The sequence below is a fragment of the Dendrobates tinctorius genome, unplaced genomic scaffold (genome assembly GCF_039654945.1).
Source record: "Dendrobates tinctorius isolate UK_male_01 unplaced genomic scaffold, ASM3965494v1 ptg000095l, whole genome shotgun sequence".
NCBI classification, from domain to species: domain Eukaryota; kingdom Metazoa; phylum Chordata; class Amphibia; order Anura; family Dendrobatidae; genus Dendrobates; species Dendrobates tinctorius.
Window position 1 is genome coordinate 23,040,721 of NW_027361763.1, and position 24,323 is coordinate 23,065,043.

General features: G+C 43.5%; 1 protein-coding gene across 1 annotated transcript in view; it reads right to left on the reverse strand.

Moving 5' to 3' along the window:
- Window positions 1-24,323, reverse strand: part of LOC141098824 (vomeronasal type-2 receptor 26-like) — a 150,369-nt gene that overhangs the window by 48,843 nt on the left and 77,203 nt on the right. Inside the window, exons 5-6 of the mRNA XM_073586797.1 lie at window positions 16,415-16,538; window positions 6,016-6,919 (exon numbers count right to left, since the gene is read on the reverse strand). Coding sequence (XP_073442898.1) covers window positions 6,016-6,919; window positions 16,415-16,538 — 1,028 coding nt within the window. The remainder of the gene's footprint in view (window positions 1-6,015; window positions 6,920-16,414; window positions 16,539-24,323) is intronic.

The window sequence follows — 24,323 nt, forward strand, 5'->3', positions numbered from 1 at the left end:
CCTGTGTAAGTTTTTGTAACTTTGTAATTTGCGTGCAGTTGAAGAGAATAACACGTTAAATTTCCCAGTAAAACCTCAGATCAGCTCAAAGTTCCTGTGTCTACTTATCGTGATGTTCAGACTTCATTGTTATTGCCATTCACAACCTTTAACCTGCAGTTAAACAAACGATCACACTTGGAACAGAAGTTATTAACTTGGGCAAACAATGTAGACATGACATCTCTCAGTTCCACTTTCATCTCTTTTCATTAAAACAGAGCACAATTTAACTTCCAGGCACCTGGACCAAATGGAAAACTGACATCCAGGACAGCCCGAAGCATAAAAGCTCTGTGGTCAGAAAAAAAAGCAAAGATCCATGGAATACTTTCAACACAAGCAAAATGTCAATGCGAAATCATTGTGAGTCACTGGGGCGGCTCCAACTGTAATTAAATGAGCCAGCCCCTATGGAGCCCACAGAATCTCACAGAGATGTCTATAATACCAACGCTATATGTATTTTACAGGAAAGAATTTGTTTTATTTAATGGAACATTTAAAGTCTCCACCCAGCCATAATTGCGCTAAGCTAGGCATGAAGGATCTGGAAAACCTACAACTACTGGAGTTGTTACTAATCACCATAATGAAATGATGCTCTAGCTCAACACGATGTTGTTTAATGCCATTTTTCACCTCCTCAAAAAAAACAAAAAAAAACAATGACCTAATGGTGATCCACAATTTCAATCTTAACCCAGATTTATGGACAGCATGCAATGGGTACGGAATGTACGGAAATGTCTACATTTCTGTTTTATTTCGTCAAGATGGGGTGCAGAGTATACATTAATGAGAAAAAATGAACTTTTCTGAATTTACCAAATGGCTGTAATGAAACAAAGAGTGAAAAATGTAAAGGGGTCTGAATACTTTCCGTACACACTGTATCTAAACGAAAACCCCATTTTCAAGCAAAATCCTTGCAAAAAATCTTCTTACAGCAAATTGAGCCAATGCAAAACTATGTCCAAGGGCTTGAAGGCAGCACTTTGAGTTAAACACTTGAAGTACGGCAAAATAAATCTAAGGTCTCGCTCACTTGATTCTCTCATGCGAGATAATTGGTTCAAATTCTGATCAGTGTTTGTTAGATCTTGATGAGATTGCTCTAAAAATTCCTCATATGCACAGGAATACAAGATAATTAAAGATTGCGTCTTCGAGGAAAATGAAATTAAATTCTAATCCGGGCAAAAGACATCGGTAATCAAAAAGTTGACAATTCTATTTAAGTAATATTAGAAAACATTCAAACAATTATGAAACTCAAAAAAATAAAGGTAACACTTAAACAGCAGAATATAACTCCAAGTGAATCAAACTTCTGTGAAATCAAACTGTCCACTTAGGAAGCAACACTGATTGACAATCAATTTCACATGCTGTTGTGCAAATGGAATAGACAACAGATGGAAATTATTGGCAATTATCAAGACACCGTCAATAAAGGAGTGGTTCTGCAGGTGGGGACCACAGACCACATCTCAGTACCAATGCTTTCGGACTGATGTTTTGGTCACTTTTGAATGTTGGTTGTGCTTTCACACTCGTGGTAGCATGAGATGGACTCTACAACCCACAGAAGTGGCTCAGGGTAATGCAGCTCATCCAGGATGGCACATCAATGCGAGCTTTGGCAAGAAGGTTTGCTGTGTCTGTCAGCGTAGTGTCCAGAGAATGGAGGCGCTACCAGGAGACAGACCAGTACACCAGGAGATATGGAGGGGGTCTTTTCCTTGTCATGAGGCATTTCCACTGAAGTTGGATCAGCCTGTAATTTGATTTTCCACTTTGATTTTGAATATCATTCCAAATCCAGACATCCATGGGATATTCATTGTGATTTACATTGATAATTGTTACGTTTTATTGTTCTGAACACATTCCACTAAACAATGATTACAAATCTGCAACTGGAAAATTTCATTCAGAGATATCTAGGATGTGGTATTTTAGTGTTCCCTTTATTTTTTTGAGCAGTGTATATATTAATGAAGTAGATAAAAAGGGAAGTTTAAACTTTTTAGTGATGCTGGATTAGGCTTTCACCTGTCTATGGTATATGCTCTCAGAAACCATCTGAGATCTTCCCATGAATGGTCACCGTTATCCTCAAGTCAAACTACGCATTTATACAAATGGTGAGCTGATCTCTCTTATTTTACAATTTTCTATCACCAAAATTCTGCTGTCTATTGCCACAAGGTTGCATTCCAGTCTTCTTTTAATGTTTTTGTGTAAAGGAAATTAATTTCAGAAAAAGATGCACACAGAAAATACTACCATCTTTTTCTATAAGCGCATTTTCGGTCCTAGTGCGATTCCAAAAAGCATCAGATTGCATCCGGACCCATGATATTCTTTGGGGCTGTGCACATGTTAGATTTTATACTCAGGCAAATACATTCCAAGGGAAAAATTGCTGCATATCTGAGTTTGATCTAATATTCAGAATGCACTTGGCCATGCACGTCAATGCGTCTATGTAAAATCTTCGGACTGCAATTGAATGATGCCTGAATGTTAACTTCATCAGTTTGGTCTGTTCCTCTATTAATGATATCTATAAGACCTCATTCAAATATTCAGTAAGTGGTCAGTATTTGACATTAGTATTTGTAAGCCAAAACCAGGAGTGAAACAATCAGAGTGTTAGGATTGCCGGAATGCACCAAATAAGAAATTATAATAAGGTGCGTTCGCAAGCCCGGGTCCACCGTGTGGTGATGGAGAAACGGAAGCTAGCAAAATGGCGGAGCAAGGCTGCGAGAGAACACTTTAAGCAAATGCTTAAAACATGTTCAGCAGGATGAGGAGGAGTGGATTGAGGACGATGGCTATTTTGTCCTTTTTTGCTTCTACAGGCCATGCTGAACATGTTTTAAGCATCGCAATAAATATTGGATTTTACAGCGGTGAGTGTTACCTCTTTCTTTTTTTTAATGGACATGCACATGTTGCTAGCACACAGGCGTGCACTCCAGAAGACCTTTTATGCATACAGCTCAAGCCCAGAGAGACAGGACCTTGCCTGTGGACCAGTCAGAAGCTGCCCCATAACCAGAGCAGGTGATATCCGAGCACCAATGAGAAGGTGCCACATCCTGGACATGCTCAGTAGGCTGAAATCTGGACATAGGCTCCAGAGTACAACGCTGCATGTGTAAAGCAGTAGTCACCATAGGCTTAGCTGGAGGGCCAGCAGCAACTACATGTGCAGCATTTGCCTGGGTAAGGCGCTGAGTCCAAAGTCTATGCTGAGCAGTCATCCCAGTGCTGAGCCTGAATGGGAGGCCACAGCACCAGACAAGGCTTGAGATCCATCCCATCCAGCGGAAAAATCCCGGCGCCTAACACAAAGGAAAATAACAATAGAAACATGTCAGAACTTTTGCATTTTTCATCCGCTCCTGATTTTGGTTGTCAAATACTGACCAAATACTCACCATGGTCTATAAATTTTAATCTTTATGTCCTCAGCACTATCATAATATAGTGGATTGATATCACCGTACACAACGTAGTAACCATTTGATGATGATTACCCTTCAATGATAATCCTATCAATAAACTGGAGGATTTGCATGATGTTTAGAAGGTATAATGTGCAGATTCCAATTGTTTCTCTAGGATGCACAACAAAAACTCAAGGACAGATATGTTGGTTTTTGTAACAACCACTGGCTTATGCTTTTACGCAAGAAACATGCAGTTGTGTGCTAGGCTGTATTCTCTGACCTCCACAAATGGCTGAGAGCAGCTAGATTAAATAGGTGGCATGCATCTCTAATATCCATAGAGGGGCTGACCAAGGCTGTTACCTGGGACTCGCTGGCAAATTTTAATGTGGAGAGCAAGCACAAAGCATTCGCAAATGAGGGTAAGGCTATCCTTAGAACTTGTTCACACGTTGCGTTTTCAAATTTTTAATTGGGTAAAAAAAGGTTCCACTTTACAGTTCCAGCAGAGTGAATGAAGAAGCTGTTGTAAATGGGTAGTGTCATATACAAGACACTAAGCACACGGTCAACACTCCTACCAACATCATTGTATGATGTTGGTAGGAGTGTACATCATTGCTACCAAACAGAGGTAATCCATAGATTCTGGAGACTTAAGGCCAGGGATAGCGAGATCCTAAAGAAGAAGTGATTAACTAGATATAGTAGCTTTCTGGAGGAGTCATCAGTGGATACGATGCTGTGTCACAAATCCCTGGATTCTCAACACCAAAGTTAATGGACCTAAACAGGACTCAGTTGGTGGAACAGGTAGATTCATGGCACCAGTAGTGGGAGGAAATGTGGAAACGCCAAGTGAGTAGAAAGACATGCTGATTAGGACTGTGGCATTCAGGATATATTGTGATGATGGACGACCAAATAGTGTGTATGCAAAACCCTTGAGTAGAACTACAAAGGAACAATACTGTGTGCGAGAAAACGCTTTCTTCCGTAGATGAATGAACCATATGGCTTTGTGCCCACTATCCTTTGTATATAACCTTTGCAAAATTATCATTCAGTAAAAACTTTATGTTTAAATAATGGTCTCCTTTATAGAACTATGGAAACTGTGTTCCTAGCCTGCCCACGCTAACAGCTACATACAGTCTGCATGGGTGTAAGGCCCTCACAGCCCAAATCCACACATTCAGCCAGGACCTATGCTTTCATGCAGAGTGGCATGGTGTAAATGGAACCCTGTGCCGCTCTACATCTACACAGAGACAGAAGAGGTAAAAAGGCTCGCTTCCACCTCCAAAGCAGGAGATTGTGCATTATGGTGAGATATTCCACTGCAAGGTGCCCATGTATTGCTCTTGCACAGTGGCCTGCTTTTGTATGAGTTTGTAAATAATGTAATGATACATTTGATTCTATGTGTTAGGTTGGCAGATTGCACTAAATAAAATATAAATAAAGTGCAATCACAACCCGGGGTCCACCGTGCAGAGATGTTACCTGCTGTTAGTGTGAGCGATGATGGAATAAAACAGCCAGCGTTACCTTAAATAAACTGTGTTAGCGTCACACAATGTGATGGGAGCACTGAGTACCAAGCTCAGTTACTTTACCGAGAGGTACTGCAGAGTGTGCTAAGTGCTAAACTCCGCTGACATCACAGGGATAATAGCACATGAAAAAGCTCATGAAAAAGGCTTGCTCTGCAACTAAACTGTGCTAACCGCACAAAAGAAAGAAACAGATGCAAGCCATGCGGCTTGTTACCCCAGTCCTGACGCTACTGAACTTGTGCCTGACTTGCACCCTAAGCACGTAGCAGGATAGAGACTCAGGCATTGAGCCATGGTTACAAAACCACATAGGCGTGCTACTGCCTGCCAAAGTGTACAGTCTAAGAGCATAGGCAGACACACAAACTTGCAGACAGAGTGGTAGAGTATCCACCACACACACCAAACATGATTGACACCAGCATGCCCACGTGCACCGCTGAGAGCCTTTTATACACTAGGCACCACCCCAAACACTCACGCCCAGTTGATCAAGGTGTCACCCGCAGACCAATCCACAGCTGCCACCTCACCAGAGCAGCTAACGTCCGACCACCAATGGAAGGACGCCACATCACGGACATGCTTAGTAAGGTGATCTCTAGACTTAGACTCCAGAGCGCAAGGCTGCACCTGTATATCACTGGTTACCATAGACTTGGCTGGAGAACCAGCAGTAAGCAAACATATACCACGAGCCTGAGAAAGATGCTGGGACCAAAGTCTGGGCTAAGCAGCAACCGGACATGAATGGGAGACCGCAGGAACAGGTAATGCTTGGCATCTATCCAGATGCCTAACACTATGCACAGGGAAAAAGCAGGGACAACAGCTAATTTTCTCAACATTAATAGCAATTTCCTAACTAGGATACTTGGCGATCAACTTCATAATTTTTCTTGCTTGAGCTAAATAAAAATTGTCAAGTCCAGACAATTCATATAACTTACCTTCTAAGTGATTTTTCTAGTAAATAACTTGTTTTCGTTTCTGATTTTGCCAGTATGTTCCAAAGCTTAGGTAAGAATATACAGATCACTATCCCATTACCTGAAGCCCATATGGCAAATACTTCTACACTAACTATATTTTTTCCTTTACTGCTTACGTAAGCCGGGATGGCACAGATCCAGACACTGAAGAACACCAGCATGCTGAAGGTGATGTGCTTGGCTTCATTGTAGATGTCAGGTAATTTCCTAACCATAAAAGCCAGAATTAGACTCACAGCCGCCAGAAACCCCATATAGCCCAACATGAAATAAAAGGCCAGTCGTGAGCCCTCATTACACTGAATGATGATCTTTCCAGGATAGGAGTCCATGTCTTGCTCCTGAAATGGAGGCGAAAGCAACAACCAGAGTATTGAATTCAGAACCTGAACAGATGATAAAATCATCACTATAGAATTAGGAAGCTTAGCACCAATCCATTTTCTCCAGGAGCTGCCAGGTGTGGTGGCTTTGAAGGCAATACAAACCATGATGGTCTTGGCCAAGATTGTTGACAATACAACAGTGAAGATGATTCCAAAGGAGACATGACGGAGCATACAAGTTATATCCACTGGTTTACCAATGAAGAGGAAAATACAGAGCAAACTGAGCTTGAGAGAAACAAGCAGAATAAAGCTGAGGTTCCGATTATTAGCTCTTACAACAGGAGTATTCCAGAAAAATATAAATATTCCGATTAGTAATATAATTGTAGTAGAAGATAAAACTAACAAGAACAAGAAGACATAGGCGACTACATCAGTGTCATAAGAGAGAAACTCAATAACTTTAGGGACACACTTGTCTCTTGCATCATTTGGCCATTCAGAGTATGAACACTTTTCACAGTTTTCAGCATCTGAAATATAGAAATGTAAGTAATAGAAAACCAAAATCAAAATATTTTAAAATTGTCACTTGGAGAATATTTAATTGGATTGTATTTAAAATTAATTAACCTCATAGTAAACAACACTATATTTGGCCTTAAAGTCGTTGTCTACTACTCAGATAACCCCTTCTCAGTCACTTTATTCACCTATGTAAAACGAAAGTCTTCCTTTTCTCATCTCTAGTGCTAGTGTTTTTCCAGGAATATCAGACGTCATGGGGCTCTCATGATATCTTTATGTCAAGAGAGCCCTGCAGCCTCACTAGTCCATCACATATAATAATAGTATTCCACGAGTCTCCACATTTACTAAAGTAATGTCATTTTAGCCCCCCAAATACAGTAATAATATCCTGTGAGATCCATGTGTACATATACTCTATGTACATTATGATGCTCCTTTATCTACCTCATACATAGCATGATGCCCCCATAGCTCCCCAATACACATTGTAATGTTTTTATAGCTCTTCTATGCACAGGATAATTCTGTTACAGCTCTCATACTGTCCCCACAGCTACACTTTACATTTTATGATGTCCTCATATCACCCATGTACACAATGTGATAGCGCCCAAAGACTCCCCACAGTATGATGCCACAACTTCCCCCCTAAGTAAAGTTGGATATCATTATAACTCCGGTATGCACAGTATGTTGTCTCTATCAGCTCCCTATAAACAGTATAATGTCCCCAATGTTCACTATACACAGTATGAATGCCCAGAAATCACCCCTACACACATAATAAAGCCCTCCTCACCCTATGATGCCCCTGAGAGATTACTATACACAATATAAAGCCCCCACACTATATAATAGTCACCCACACTAGTGCTCACAAAATAATGCCCTTATAGCTCCCTTATAAATATAGGTCTCCGTTACACAGTATAATTTCTGAAAAACTGTATGATGCTCCAAAACTCCCTAGCATGCTCCCCTTCAAGACATGTGCGGTACTACTACTGCTCTGTGGGAATTGCATTCCCGCAAACAGCAGTGGTAGTATGGCGCACCGTTCTCAAGCAGCCTCACGCTGAGCACAGCGGCGATCGGGTGCGAGTGTCAGCTGTATGTGACAGCTGACAACCCACAGCAATGCCCACAAGCGGGCATTTAACCTCTCTGATGTCACTGTCAGTAGTGACAGTGACGTAGAGGGGTATCACACAAGGAGGGGGCCCCCTGCGCTCTTCCATCATAAAAACGCAATACGATCGCTTTGTCCTAGTTGTCTCCATGAAGAGTCCTGGCCGCAAGATGGCCGCAGGGTCCTTCAGGGGCCTGCAGGGAAGGGAAGCAATTTTATTCCTTTTTGTGGAAGTTGAGTAGGACATACATTTTAGAGTAATGTGATTCTATATTACTTTTTATCGTTGCTTTCAGCAACTGATAGGCTGCCAATATATGCCTGACTTTAACCTTTCCATTTATTACTTTAATAAAAGGCAATATTGCCCTTACGCATAAATTAAAACAAAATGAAAAACCATGGCAGAAATTCTGTAAAAGTTTGTAATATTTCTATATTAGACCAATAACTAACTAGATCTACATACAGTGGGGCAAAAAAGTATTTAGTCAGTCAGCAATAGTGCAAGTTCCACCACTTAAAAAGATGAGAGGCGTCTGTAATTTACATCATAGGTAGACCTCAACTATGGGAGACAAACTGAGAAAAAAAAATCCAGAAAATCACATTGTCTGTTTTTTTTTCATTTTATTTGCATATTATGGTGGAAAATAAGTATTTGGTCAGAAACAAGCAATCAAGATTTCTGGCTCTCACAGACCTGTAACTTCTTCTTTAAGAGTCTCCTCTTTCCTCCACTCATTACCTGTAGTAATGGCACCTGTTTAAACTTGTTATCAGTATAAAAAGACACCTGTGCACACCCTCAAACAGTCTGACTCCAAACTCCACTATGGTGAAGACCAAAGAGCTGTCAAAGGACACCAGAAACAAAATTGTAGCCCTGCACCAGGCTGGGAAGACTGAATCTGCAATAGCCAACCAGCTTGGAGTGAAGAAATCAACTGTGGGAGCAATAATTAGAAAATGGAAGACATACAAGACCACTGATAATCTCCCTCGATCTGGGGCTCCACGCAAAATCCCACCCCGTGGGGTCAGAATGATCACAAGAACGGTGAGCAAAAATCCCAGAACCACACGGGGGGACCTAGTAAATGAACTGCAGAGAGCTGGGACCAATGTAACAAGGCCTACTATAAGTAACACACTACGCCACCATGGACTCAGATCCTGCAGTGCCAGACGTGTCCCACTGCTTAAGCCTGTACATGTCCGGGCCCGTCTGAAGTTTGCTAGAGAGCATTTGGATGATCCAGAGGAGTTTTGGGAGAATGTCCTATGGTCTGATGAAACCAAACTGGAACTGTTTGGTAGAAACACAACTTGTCGTGTTTGGAGGAAAAAGAATACTGAGTTGCATCCATCAAACACCATACCTACTGTAAAGCATGGTGGTGGAAACATCATGCTTTGGGGCTGTTTCTCTGCAAAGGGGCCAGGACGACTGATCCGGGTACATGAAAGAATGAATGGGGCCATGTATCGTGAGATTTTGAGTGAAAACCTCCTTCCATCAGCAAGGGCATTGAATATGAAATGTGGCTGGGTCTTTCAACATGACAATGATCCAAAGCACACCGCCAGGGCAACGAAGGAGTGGCTTCGTAAGAAGCATTTCAAGGTCCTGGAGTGGCCTAGCCAGTCTCCAGATCTCAAACCTATAGAAAACCTTTGGAGGGAGTTGAAAGTCCGTGTTGCCAAGCGAAAAGCCAAAAACATCACTGCTCTAGAGGAGATCTGCATGGAGGAATGGGCCAACATACCAACAACAGTGTGTGGCAACCTTGTGAAGACTTACAGAAAACGTTTGACCTCTGTCATTGCCAACAAAGGATATATCACAAAGTATTGAGATGAAATTTTGTTTCTGACCAAATACTTATTTTCCACCATAATATGCAAATAAAATGAAAAAAAAACAGACATTGTGATTTTCTGGATTTTTTTTTCTCAGTTTGTCTCCCATAGTTGAGGTCTACCTATGATGTAAATTACAGACACCTCTCATCTTTTTAAGTGGTGGAACTTGCACTATTGCTGACTGACTAAATACTTTTTTGCCCCACTGTAACTACAAATATCATTTGACCGAATTATAGGACTCCTTCAGAATGTCTTTCTAGAACAATATTTCTGTTCTTCCCCATTTATATAAATGTGATAAATGTGTAATAGCAACTTTATTAAAGCTTGTCAGTTATATTCTTATAGTAAGTAGTTATATCTATAAGAAAGTGTGGCATTTTCACAGTAGCGCAGGGTATGAATACTTTTTCCAGGCATTGTAGCTTCAATCATAGAATCCTAGTATGTTAGAGTTGGAAGGGACCTCAGAGGCCTACACCACTCTTTTACCTACCTCATCTTAATTTACACCTAAATTCAAAGCTGTAAATGCTGGCCCAGACCCTGATACCTCATGCATGGCCCATGGCTGACTACTACTGTGTCATTATTAAATTTGTACTGTGAGTCAATTGATGCCACTTTTCTGCCTCTAATTTATACTTTTTGGGCAGCTCCCCCCCCCTCCAAAGGTCTTGTCTATGCATTTGGTTCTTTGAATTCAATGAGATTCGGATACGTTCGACGAACTGTTCGGCGAACATCGGTCTGTTCTCCAAATCCGAACCGAACTGAACCTTGACCCATTCGCTCATCTCTACACATGACTTCTGGTGCATCTACATGGGCATGAATATAATGATTTGCATCTCATGGTATAATAAGTTCAATCAGGAGAGAAGGTGAGGAAGGGTGTGTCGCAGTCACTTTATGGTGTAATAGGCTACAAAGAGAACTTCAGAACAGGCTGCTTAGAATTAGAGATAGGAAGAGTAAGGGCTAAATTATTTCATTGATACTCCAACCGGGAGATGAACTATTGCAGTGCAAAAGATGGAATAGTTGGGCAGAGACTGGCCACGTTATACGTTTTTAGAGGATGACATTCATCCACTCAATGTCGACTTTTATTTCCCATTGACTTGCATTGGGGTCGGGTTTCGGATAACTTTTTTTGCCCTAGTCGGTCCAGTGTCATCTGAAACAAATTTTTTTTTCATGAAACCCGATCCGACCAAAGTTGCTCAACTTTAGTGATGATATGTATATATTATACTATGGTTATGTAGGGAAGGTGACCTGACGGACGGACGGACTAGTCAGAGTGAAGAAAGATAGGTTTGCACAGTGTAGGTAGGAGTCAGTGATTACAGTGGGGAAACAACTAGGAAAGTGTAGTGGACGTGCAGTACCTTGGGATGACCATTAGATGGCAGGGTGGAGTGTGAGCAAAGGACTTTACAGCAGCTTAGGGCTTTAGAAACCGTTGGTCATGGGGGGTGTGGTGACAGTTAGAGTGACAGTTTCAAGGAACCGGGGGAGTTATAAATACTGAGGGAGGGTTCCAGAAAGTTCCAGTCCCCAGGGGGAGCTCAAGTGACAGGAGGACTACGACAGTCTGTGCACTCTGAGGAGAATCCAGACCAGGGGGACTGAGGAGAGAGGATGTCAGGGGGGTGGTCCTGACAGGAAAGGACCGCAGCAGAGACGAGGTACTGGGTGTAAGACACCGTATGTGACACGACGACTGAGCAGTAGAAGCGCTGTTGGTTAATGGGCCTAAGGCAGCCACAGTGACGGAACTGTCAGGAGCGTCGACAGTAAAGGAGGGGACGGTGTGTGCAGACACGTCTCCAGTGTACGGTGTGAGAAGCGGCTCTGGAAACGGAGGGCCGCGAGGTGTGCCGTCAGTCGGACGGCAAGTGAAGAAATAAACTTGGACCTGTTGCACCCAGAATCTGCCTCCATCGTGTCTCTGTTGTCATCTCTGCGCAGTATAAAAGTAGGACCACCCCCCCCAGCTCGGCACCCCACCACCGACACTACATTTGGCGTAGTCGGCAGGATGGCCGCCGCTAATACCTCATCTTCTGCGGCAGACCTGCCTCAAAGAATGGAAAAGGACTCGGACTACTCAGTTTGGATTACAATTACCGGTGGATTACGATTGGCTTACCAGTGGATTACAAATGAGGAGCGCAGTGATGAATCTGTGTGGCCAGTAGAGGATCCGGGGCGGTACCAGGGACAGTGCAGTATGGCGGTGCTCCTTCAACGCAGAGGCGAGGTCCGGGTGTTCGCAGTTGTTCAGAATGGACTGGGACCCCCTCCGACGTACCCCCGTGGACAGCAGTATGTGCCCGGAGGCCGACGTTTCCATATATTGGACCCTGACAGGTGGGTGGAGAGGCCTGCCAACGCCCCACCCCACAGAGGGAGTGACACCGAAGAAAAGCCTGGGAGCGACTGTTTGGCGCCATTCGATTGCTGCCCACCGGACGGTATGAGACGCTGCGGATGTCGGGGCATTGGCCACCTAGAATGGCAGTGGCGGCAGGAGAACGAGCTGAGACAGAAGACGTCATCTTCGGGTCCATGGGCAAGAAGAGGAATCTGTGCGGAGCCCGTGCGGAACCAGAAGGAGCGGCCGCCATTGATACCGGCGGAGAGTCTCCTCGCGGAGCCCCTGAGTCTGGAAGCTAGGCCCGCTGAACAGCGAGTTGGAGAGCGGAGGCTGCGGGATGAGCCGTGCGGTGGTGTGACGGAGGCCGTGGCGCCGGGGAAGGTGAGAGTTCCCCCGGCCCTGCCGGCGGCTTCACAAGCGGCCCCTATCATTTTGCCACAACACGCAGCCTCCAGTGTACCGGAAGGCCCGGCTGCGGAGGGCCCTATGCTATACGTGGAATTGAGCAAGGCCCTAGCTCCCGTTCCCGAGCCTTCCCGCCCGGAGTCACCAGGGCGGAGCTTATTTACAGAAGGCGCGGTTGCGCTCCCTCGGCCGGTGTCAGCCTCATCACCCGAACCGGCCGTTACTTCGGCTTTGCTGGAAGTTGTGGATGCGGCCTACCCTGCGGCCACGGTATTGCCAGTATTGGAACCGGCTAGGGTCTGTTTAACGGGCCCTGTGGACCAGCCCTCCGGAATCACGGCTGCTCCCATCCGCTACCCGTCCCCAGCGGCTGCTGGGCCACAGATATCATCGACCGCCTCTGCCCCGCGCCCCTTCTCGGCAAGGTCCCGCCCACCGGACTCTGGGACTGGCGCGGTACCCTCCGTTTGGGTTGCGGAGGTGGTAAAACAAAAGAAGGTTCGAGAGCAGGAGGTATGGAGCCTGCTTCATTCAAAAGGGGAGGCTGGCATGGCGGTGGAAAGATCCTGGGGGCGGCTGGTGTACACCAATGTGGCCCGGGGGTATGGCTTCATACGTGATCAGACTGGTCAGAAGGTATACGTGAACGTAGCCTCCATACGCCACGGCCGTGCCCTGGAAATAGGGGACTTTGTCTCTTATTATAAAGAATACTGCCCCAGCGGGTATTATGCGGTGGCGGTACTGGCGGTACCTGAGGAACGCGAACCCCCGTAAAGAGGACTGTATTGGACACTCCCTTCACCCCAGGAGTTCCACAGCTGTGGGCCCCTTGCTACCGGCCATCAGGAGATGGCCTGGACTGTCAGAGTCTGAAAGAACAGTTCTAGTTTTAAAAAAAAAAAAATGTTTTATGTGATTAAGCTGGTTTTTTTTAGAATATTCCTCTTACAGGATGTTATTTTACTGATTTGGAAACTTGACAGAACGGGGATACGAAGACAAGAGGGAGTGTTCATGTCCAAGGAAGGGGGAGGGAAAAGGAGTACTGGCGATGTTTATTGTTGAACGTTGAGTTTTAAAGCAAAAGAAAATGAAAAAAAAATAATATAAAAATGGGAACTTGTGCTATTATAAAGTTGTTTATTGTATGATATGCCAAAGTAAAATGCAACAGGTCCGGGTTAAGGGAAGGTCTGCGGGACCAAGGGAAAGTGTGAGATCCGGTAGGGATCTAAGAGTTGAGGTCTGGGAGACCGGGACGCTGACCATGACATGTAATTGAAAGAAGGAAAATGAGTGGGAAGACGTGAGAAAGACAGCCGTCCTAGGTCAGGTCCCCAACACCACGGACACCCCTGAAGAAGGAAAGGCGGGCGCCGGCAATGATCTGGTAGGTGAGTGGCCTCGATCATGGCGTACCGGATAGTGAAAGGTAACAGTAGGGGGGAGTAGGGGAAAGATACATGCCGTAGAGAGAATACGGGTGTACCTTGCCCAATTTGAAAGACGTTGTCATGTGGCGTGCGCGCTGGTGAGTAGCAGTAGGCTGCTCAGAGCATAGTGCTCCCAGTATGGTTCGGCCCCCGCAGATAGTGGGTTTGGCTCAACTTCTGGTCCGACAACAGAATGTAGGTGTAGATTCAGAACGACGAAGGCAGGGATGACGATTGTCGAGGACGACAATGGACAAAGGAAGGGGGAGTGTAGGGAAGGTGACCTGACGGACGGACGGACTAGTCAGAGTGAAGAAAGATAGGTTTGCACAGTGTAGGTAGGAGTCAGTGATTACAGTGGGGAAACAACTAGGAAAGTGTAGTGGACGTGCAGTACCTTGGGATGACCATTAGATGGCAGGGTGGAGTGTGAGCAAAGGACTTTACAGCAGCTTAGGGCTTTAGAAACCGTTGGTCATGGGGGGCGTGGTGACAGTTAGAGTGACAGTTTCAAGGAACCGGGGGAGTTATAAATACTGAGGGAGGGTTCCAGAAAGTTCCAGTCCCCAGGGGGAGCTCAAGTGACAGGAGGACTACGACAGTCTGTGCACTCTGAGGAGAATCCAGACCAGGGGGACTGAGGAGAGAGGATGTCAGGGGGGTGGTCCTGACAGGAAAGGACCGCAGCAGAGACGAGGTACTGGGTGTAAGACACCGTATGTGACACGACGACTGAGCAGTAGAAGCGCTGTTGGTTAATGGGCCTAAGGCAGCCACAGTGACGGAACTGTCAGGAGCGTCGACAGTAAAGGAGGGGACGGTGTGTGCAGACACGTCTCCAGTGTACGGTGTGAGAAGCGGCTCTGGAAACGGAGGGCCGTGAGGTGTGCCGTCAGTCGGACGGCAAGTGAAGAAATAAACTTGGACCTGTTGCACCCAGAATCTGCCTCCATCGTGTCTCTGTTGTCATCTCTGCGCGGTATAAAAGTAGGACCACCCCCCCAGCTCGGCACCCCACCACCGACACTACAGTTACAGAACATCGGATAATGTGTGATGTCTGCACAGTATACTACATACAATATTAGAAAGTAGGTAACTCTAGGTTTTCCTAGACTCGGGGCTTGAATTCAGTTTGGCGCCTCCTCCCGTTTTGAGTAGTCACCATGTGATCAATCATATATGATTTGCACACTTACGGTCAATTGCCAAAGAGATTCTTTCCTAATTCTCTCAATGGTCAGTGAAATACAGCAGCCCCTGCTTCACTGAGAGAAACAAGAAGAAAAGCTAGTCAACATGTGACTATGTATGAAAACTGTCTCAACCTGTGATGTGATGACTGAGGAAACCAGCAATCCTAGCCAAATCCTGATAGTGAGTATACTACACGCTGATAGGATTGGGCATACTACAGGGCTTTATTTTATAATTACGGGGGTTTTCCAGGTAAAAGTCTGTAGTTACTCTATGTGACTGCAGATTTCTGAATTCTCACAGCTTGTGCACTGTATAGTATCAAGATTCTCCAGTGCCGATAGCGGGCAGTCATGTGACTGTAAATACGCAATTTCCTACTTCCAGCCACATTCTGATTTAACCGCAGTGAAAATCAAGCTTCATGCCTGGTCCTCATACTCTGGTCTTCCCTTTATGGGTCAACTGTCTTCATTTTCATAGTTCTGGCTCAGACTTCAGTGCCTTTGCTGCATAGTAACACTTGCCACATCAAGATGCAAAGAACAGACAAGAAGTTTGAACATGAAGACCAAATTCTATGAAGAAAATAATGAAATGGAACTGGGAGGAATGGATAGGGAGTTGCAGAGAATAGGTGAGATCGGGAAGGCGTTAGAACATTTTCTTTTAACCCCTGAGATTTTTACACTTCGTGTTCTATAGAGATCTTAGAGCATCATAAGGCACATTCAATTTGAATTATATTCAATGTGATCTGAATTTCCCAGCTAAAATTAAAGTGAATCTGCTGAATTCAAATTTAAATTTCATCCGTAGATAAGAGATTGGGTAAGAAGTATTAGTATTATATTGAGAAACATTTTTTTTTTTTGCATTTTGTAAGACAATTTGGTGCATTCACGTATGTACTGTATATGTATGTCTATGTCATTAATGCCATTAAGATAATTTACATTTTATTTCAGAGTTGTGTGCAAAATAAGCAGTTTGATGTGGGGAAACGGTCAATAGAAAATCCTCTTATTGAGGCTTTTTCTCACACTTAGTTTTCAGTATTACTAGCTCCCTTTACCAGAATTATTGGAAACTTCTCCATTAGAGCACAAGATACAGTCGTAGCAACATATGTGTTGACCTTCTAGGACAGCTTTTCTTGATCCTGGAAAACACTCTTCTGAGCACCGGCTATATGGCATCTATGTGAAGAATAAAAATAGAAATTAATATAAGCACTCTAGAATATAAGCAAATTTAATAATTTCTGGACTTTTAGAAATGCAAAAACATATAAATAAAATAATGAAATAATACATTGTCTGAGTTGAGGTCACGTCATAAATCCTAGAATTGTCATGAAACAGTTTATAATTATTTGTGTCTGTGTGTTCTGAAGAATAATGTACAGTACATGGGTCTCCTTGGATAACCTTAAATGCTGTTGAGTTTATGATTGGTCAGAATGACTTAATAAAATATGCTATAATGTTACCATCCACCTTTCTTGTCTCCCCTTTTCCCTCATAGACTGTAAGCTTGCGAGCAGGGCCCTCATTCCTCTTGGTATCTGTTTTGATCTATGGTTATTGTTATGCTGTAATGTATATTATCTGTACAAGTCCCCTCTATAATGTAAAGTGCTGCGGAATATGTTGGCACTATAAAAATAAAATTATTATTATTATAGGAGTAATTGAGCTCAAAGAACACTGGATTTTGGCCATTGCAGCTTAAAGGAGGAAATCGGTAACCGCGCGCCTACCGTTTTTCACCACTTTCATATATCATTAACATTAAGAACATGGAAGAAGCCAGGAGTCATTTGGTGAGCTGCATCTCTTGCTACATGTTAACAAATTAACAATTTCGAAGTGCACCTGAAGAAACAGCAGAGTGGAAGCATGTGACCCAGAGAAGCAGGAGGATCGGGAGGCAGTCAGCACCCATACTTCCCAGGAATCAGTACCAGACTCTCACACAGGAGAATGATGAAGAAATACATCAGGATAAGACTTTGCCCACAAACAGCAACCTTGTACGCCCTCAGAGTTCTCCTGGATGGAGAAAGAAAAATGTTGTGAAGAAGAAACGGAGAGTGGTGGTCATGGGGGATTCCCTGTTGAGAGGAACAGAGGCCGCTATCTGCAGACCGGATATAACTTCAAGAGAAATGTACTGTCTTCCAGGTGCAAAAATTAAATATGTGTCTGACAGGATATCAGGACTTTCAGACCTACAGATGACTACCCATTCCTGCTACTACATGTGGGGACAAATGACACCACAAGAAACGACCTGGAAACCATCTGCAGAGACTTTGTAAACTTAGGTAAGAAAGTGAAAGAACTGGGAGCGCAGGTGGTCTTCTCTTCCATCCTCCCAGTGGATGGCCATGGAACAAGGAGGTGGAATAAGATTCTGCAGGTGAACAACTGGCTACGTCGATGGTGCCGTCAGCAACGATTTGGATTTCTGTATCATGGAGTGAATTACCTATACGATGGACTACTTGCTAGAGATGGGGTGCACCTTACGAAGACTGAAAACAAGTATTTGAAAGTCGCCTTGCTACACTTGTAAGGAGAGCTTTAAACTAGAACAATGTGGGAAGGGAAGCAAAAACCGGAAAAAGCCAAACACCTGACAAATGCTATTGAGAACTCTGCTATTAGAAGTGGAAAGGAAGAACAAAGACGAAAGAATCTAATTAATACAAATATTGGAGAAAGAGAAACCAATCACAAACTAAAATGTTTCTATACTAATGCACAAAGCATGGGCAACAAACAAGGAGAATTGGAACTACTAACACAGGAAAAGAAATATGATGTCATTGGAATCACTGAAACTTGGTGGGACGATACCCATGATTGGAATACAAGACTAGAAGGATACAACTTATAAATCCAAAAAAAGGAAGTAAAATGTGAACAGCTATAAGCAATAAAGGGCAAATTTTATTTAAACATTAATAAAACATTAAAATAAGGAGAAGGTTCAAAAAGGTGTCACATGGCCAGGAACACAGAAAAAACTAGGTACATAACGTGAATATCCCATAATAATTAAGAGAAGGCAGGATACAATAATGCACAATAGGTTGTGGAGTAAATAGACCCTAGAACAAAATAAACCAATGTAGCAAACATATAATTATATAATGCTAGGGTCTAAATGATCTCACAGTCTGAGGGTTACAGCAGCACTCCGGCAATATACTCAAACAGATCATTATTTACAATACTATCCATAAATCCCTAGGTTAACAGGGAATAGACCACTCATATGTATTCAGGCAAATCACTCGTAATGCAATGGAAATATATGTTAACCCACTGAGGAAGCTGACGCAAAACACGCATCGGGGTTGTCGCAACTAATTGCCATGTATTATGCATGCAACACTTTTCTCTTATTATGTCTAGTTTACAGTACATTCATGTATATTTCCATTGCATTTTGAGTGATTTGCCTGAATACATATTTATTTTATTTTTCCATGTTTTGCTTTTTTTTCAGCAGTTGATACCTCTTTTTGGAAACCCCCTGGCTTTTCCATTTAGTACCTTATCTTCCTAAGTGCATCCTTATCTGTATGGTATTTTTATGTAATTTTTTATTGAAGAAACTTTGTCTGTTATTGTACCTGTTTAACTGATTATGAAATTTTTATACTTCAATATTTGGGACTTTTTGGTCGTTTTTTCTGTGGCTCTTGCTTTTTCTAGAGAAGACAGAGGATTCAGAAAGATATAAATAAACTGGAGCAGTGGGCAGAAACTAACAGAATGGTTTTTAACAGGGAAACATGCAGAATACTACATCTGGGCAATAAAAATGAAAAAAGAATACAGAATGGGAGGAATAGGGCTAAGCAACAGCATATGTGAAAAGTGTTGGGAAAACTAATAGATCATAATCTAAACATGAGTCAAAAGTGTGATTCAGCAGCAAAAAAGGCAAATACAATTTTTGGATGTATTAAGAGAAGCATACAGTCTATATCATGTGAAGTCATTATCCCTCTCTATTCCACTTTGGTCATACCTCATCGGGAATACTGTGTCGAGTTTTGGGCACCACATTTTAAAATAGACATCAACAAACTGGCGCAAGTTCACAGAAGAGTGAACGAACAGAATGGTGACCGGTCTGCAAACCATGTCCTGTGGGGAACAGTTACACAATTTGGGAATACTTAGCTTTCAAAAAAGAAGACTGAGAGGAGACTTAATAACTGTCTACAAATATCTCAAGGGCTGTCACATTGTGGAAGGATTATCATTATTCTAATTTGTACATTTGCACAATGAAAGAATAGAAGCAATGGGATGAAACTGAATGGGAGGAGACACAGATTAGATATCAGAAAAAACTTTTTGACAGTGAGAGTGATAAATGAGTGGAACAGGCTGCCACGAGAGGTAGTGACTTCTCCATCAATGGAAGTCTTCAAACAGAGGCTGGACAGACATCTGTCTGGGATGATTTAATGAATCCTGCTTTGAGCAGGCGATTGGACCAGATGGCCCAGGAGGTCCCTTCCAACTCTACGATTCTATGATTCTATGATTCTAAGTGATGGTGGATTTTATAAAAGGGAGAGAAAAAAAATAATGAACTAAGTTGTTACAGTGGGGCAAAAAAGTATTTAGTCAGTCAGCAATAGTGCAAGTTCCACCACTTAAAAAGATGAGAGGTGTCTGTAATTTACATCATAGGTAGACCTCAACTATGGTAGACAAACTGAGAAAAAAAAATCCAGAAAATCACATTGTCTGTTTTTTTTTCATTTTATTTGCATATTATGTTGGAAAATAAGTATTTGGTCAGAAACAAAAAAAAAAGTCCCTAGTCTCACTTTATGCCATTGCTGCGTGGGAATTTCCCACACAGCAATGGCATAAAGTGAGACTAGGGACTTTTTTTTTTTTTAAGTGGCGGAGGAATACAGTGCGGAAGGATACCTACCTTCCGACATTGGATTCCTGCAGCCCGTAGAGAACGGCAGCAACAGCTGATGCTGCAGTTCTCTACCCAAGATCGTCTTGGGACACACTCGTGGACTGCTTCGGATCGTGGGTGAGTATTTTTGTGGTTTGTTATGTTAATATTTATTCCGTAAAAGACAATGGCTTCGGGGAACAATGTGACAAGTATTGGTAAGTATGTTACTCTATGTTATATGTACTGTATGTCTATGTATGTATTGTATGAATGTATTGTATGTAGTATGTATGTAGCATATATGTGGTATGTATGTAGCATGTAGTATGTATGTAGTATGTATGTAGCATGCATGTAGCATGCAGTATGTATGTAGCATGCATGTAGTATATATGTAGTATGTATGTAGCATGTAGTATGTATGTAGCATGCATGTAGTATGTATGTAGTATGTATGTAGTATATATGTAGTATGTATGTAGCATGTAGTATGTATGTAGCATGCATGTAGTATATATGTAGTATGTATGTATGTAGTATGTATGTAGTATATATGTAGCATGTAGTATGTATGTAGCATGCATGTAGTATATATGTGGTATGTATGTGGTCTGTATGTGGTATGTATGTGGTATGTATGTGGTATGTATGTAGTATGTATGTAGTATGTATGTGGTATGTATGTAGTATGTATGTAGCATGTAGTATGTATGTAGCATGCATGTAGTATGTATGTAGTATTTTTTTTTTTTTTTTAACATTTAACACATTAGCCGGATGATGGGACTACTACTGTCCCATCATTGGCTAATGTGTCAATCACTGTCATGGTAGCAGGCATCGCCAGATGGGACTTGTAGTCCCATCGGACGATGCTTGCACAGACCCCCGGACATCAGCACAGCCCCCCGGCAGGCCGGTACAGACCCCCACAGGGTGCACAGACCACCGGCAGGCCGGCACAGCCCCCCGGCAGGCCGGTACAGACCCCCACAGGGTGCACAGACCACCGGCAGGCCGGCACAGCCCCCCGGCAGGCCGGTACAGACCCCGGGCAGTCCACACAGCCCCCCGGCAGGCCGGCACAGCCCCTCGGCAGGCCGGCAGAGACCCCCGGAAGGCTCGAAATGACGGCGCATCATGATGCGCACACACCGCGTATCATGATGACGTCAGGCTTGCGGTATCGGAATGCTCAACACTAGTGATGAGCAAATTTATTCAGATTCGGTTCCGAATACGATCGGCATCGACTATTGTTTTTGTAATATTCACTGAAAACAGCGGAACATCATTAGAGTTCATGGGAGCAGAAATTACCGAATATGTTTGGAACCGATCATAAGACACACAATCGACACGAATATTGTTCAAGTGTGGCACGAATATGTCAAAATTAGATTTGGGGACAAAATCCGAACAAATTCGCTCATCTCTACTAGTAACTAAATTTTGTTTTCTAGCGGAAATAGGGAAAATGAAAATGATTAAAGGAAATCTGTCAGTAGAATCATCGCTCCTAAGATGTCTTTATGGAGATGTACAGGTGATTGTCACAAAACTGAATATCATTAAAAAGTTAATTTAGTTAAATTCTTCAGTACAAAAAGTAAAACTCACATATTACATAAAGTCATTGTAAACAGAGTGATCTATTTCAAGTGTTTATTTCTATGAATGTTGATGATTATGGCTTTCAGCCAATGAAAACACAAAAGTCATTATCTCAGTAAATTAAAATCTGAAATATTGGCCAACTGAAATGTATATTCAGTCAATGCACTAAATACTTGGTCAGGGGCTCATTTTGCCTCAATTACTGCATCAATGCAGTGTGGCATGGAGGCAATCAGCTTGTGGCACTGCTGAGGTGCTATGGAAGCCCAGGTTGCTTCGATAGAAGCATTCAACTCGTCTGCATTCTTGGGGCTGATGTCTCTTATCTTCCTCTTGACAATACCCCATAGATTCTTTATGGGGGTAAGGTCAGGTGAGTTTACTGGTCAACCAACCAGATGTTAGGCATCGAGTTCCTGTCGCTGCACAGCAGGAATCCCGAGCCTTGCATTCGGCAGTCTCCCATTCCTCTCCAGCTGCAGAGGTGGCTGCTCAGCAGACTCGTCAATCCAGATGCTCTGCTCAGACCAGCTGTGTAGGTTTGGTTGCTGCTGCCACCTCTGGTCCAGCTATAGCAACACATGCTAGTCAACAGCGATCTACTCCTGGGACTAAGTCCTCCTTTTGGTCCACTGAGCATGCCTGCGGGACGATCTCTCATTGGAGATCGGAGGTCACATGCTCAGGTCCTTCTCCAGCTCTGATTGGACCATCAGGATGGTCAGGAAGGTCCCGGAAGGACGCTGCTATCAAAGAGTCACATGGCCGCACGGCCATGCGCTAGTATAGACTCAAATGCTTATGGTGTGTATGATGATAGATGCATGTATCTGGTGACTGACTCTTTGGAAACACCTACCCTTGGTTGTGTCTGTGTTTAGGGTCTTGTGGTTAGAGTCAGCACCTGCAAGTGACTAGGCTATGAGCCACTGTGCTACCCACTCTCAGCACCACACCTAGCACCATACTGTGCCATCCAGCATGAGGCACAATTGTACTCCTTTGAGAGCAGCATCCATCCGTAACAGCGCCGTGCGCTAAATAGTGCACTTTCCTACCCTAAGCTAAGGGTGGTTAGTGGCGTCTGTCTGGTCTGTGCTGTATGCGCATCAAGTGCTCTGTCATTACTGTGGTTATTCAGGCACCGCTGTTGCAGTGCCGAATGCTTGGGGGTCTAGAAGGACTCTAACCCAGTGCCATTGGGTTAGGCTCCTGTGACCAAACCCTAGCGTTCATCCTGCGGTATTGCGGCCCTGTGATGTAACAGGGTTCGCCTTCTAGTTCACCAGGTGATGCTAACCTATGTGTATTTGCTATACCGCCAGTCAGTGTCCGCCATTACCGAGCAGCAGTTACTTACCATCTCTGCACGGTGGGCCCTGGGCTGTGAACGCGCCTAAACCCCTTCTTTATTATTTGATGCATTCCGCCAGCCCGCAACACCAGATATGATACTCTTGGCAGTGTGGACAGATGCCAAGTCCTGCTGGAGAATTACATTTCCATCTCCGAAAAGTTTTTCGGCAGAAGGAAGCATGAAGTGTTCTAAAATGTCCTGGTAGATGACTGCGCTGACTTTGGACTTGATAAAACACAGTGGACCTACACCAGCCGATGACATGGCTCCCCAAACCATCACTGATTGTGGAAACTTTGCACTAGACCTCCAGCAGCTTGGATTGTGGCCTCTCCACTCTTCCTTCAGACTCTGGGACCTTGATTTCCAAATGAAATGCAAAATTTGCATTCATCTGAAAGCAACACCTAGGACCACTGAGCAAAAGTCCAGTTATTTTTCTCCTTGGCCCTTGAAATATGCTTCTGTCATCATCTATTGGTCATTGGTGGCTTGACACAAGGAATACAACAATTGTAGCCCATGTTCTGGATACGTCTGTGTGTGGTGGCTTTTGAAGCAATGACTCCAGCAGCAGTCCACTCCTTGTGAATCTCCCTCAAATTTTTGATCAGTTTGTAGCTGAATGTACTGTAGCTTAATTACTCACTTGCTATGTGCAAATTGCCTCTTCAGAGAGGAAGAGGACTTGAACTCTATAGCGCCACCTGTTGGTAGTAGCGATCCTACAAGTCACAATCAACCCTTTAACAAGTCTTGTAATATGACTTATGATAAAAGCCAAATCAGAATCTCAATTTACAAACACAGTGTTTCGGGCTATTGGCCCTCGTCAGTGCAAAGTATGAGAACTGATTTGGCTAGGTGAGAGGCTCTGGACTGAGGTCTAAGGGGTAAGGTTTCTCCTTATGGAGAAGAGCGCCAACCTCTGGGAGGCAACACAGCAAGCCTGAGACCTCTGGTTGTTTTGTCAACTTATCGGTGACTCACGATCATGTGACAGGGATCATCAATGAGCGGATTTCCGGCACGATTGCTGGAGGCGCTTGTTAAATGCTGCTGT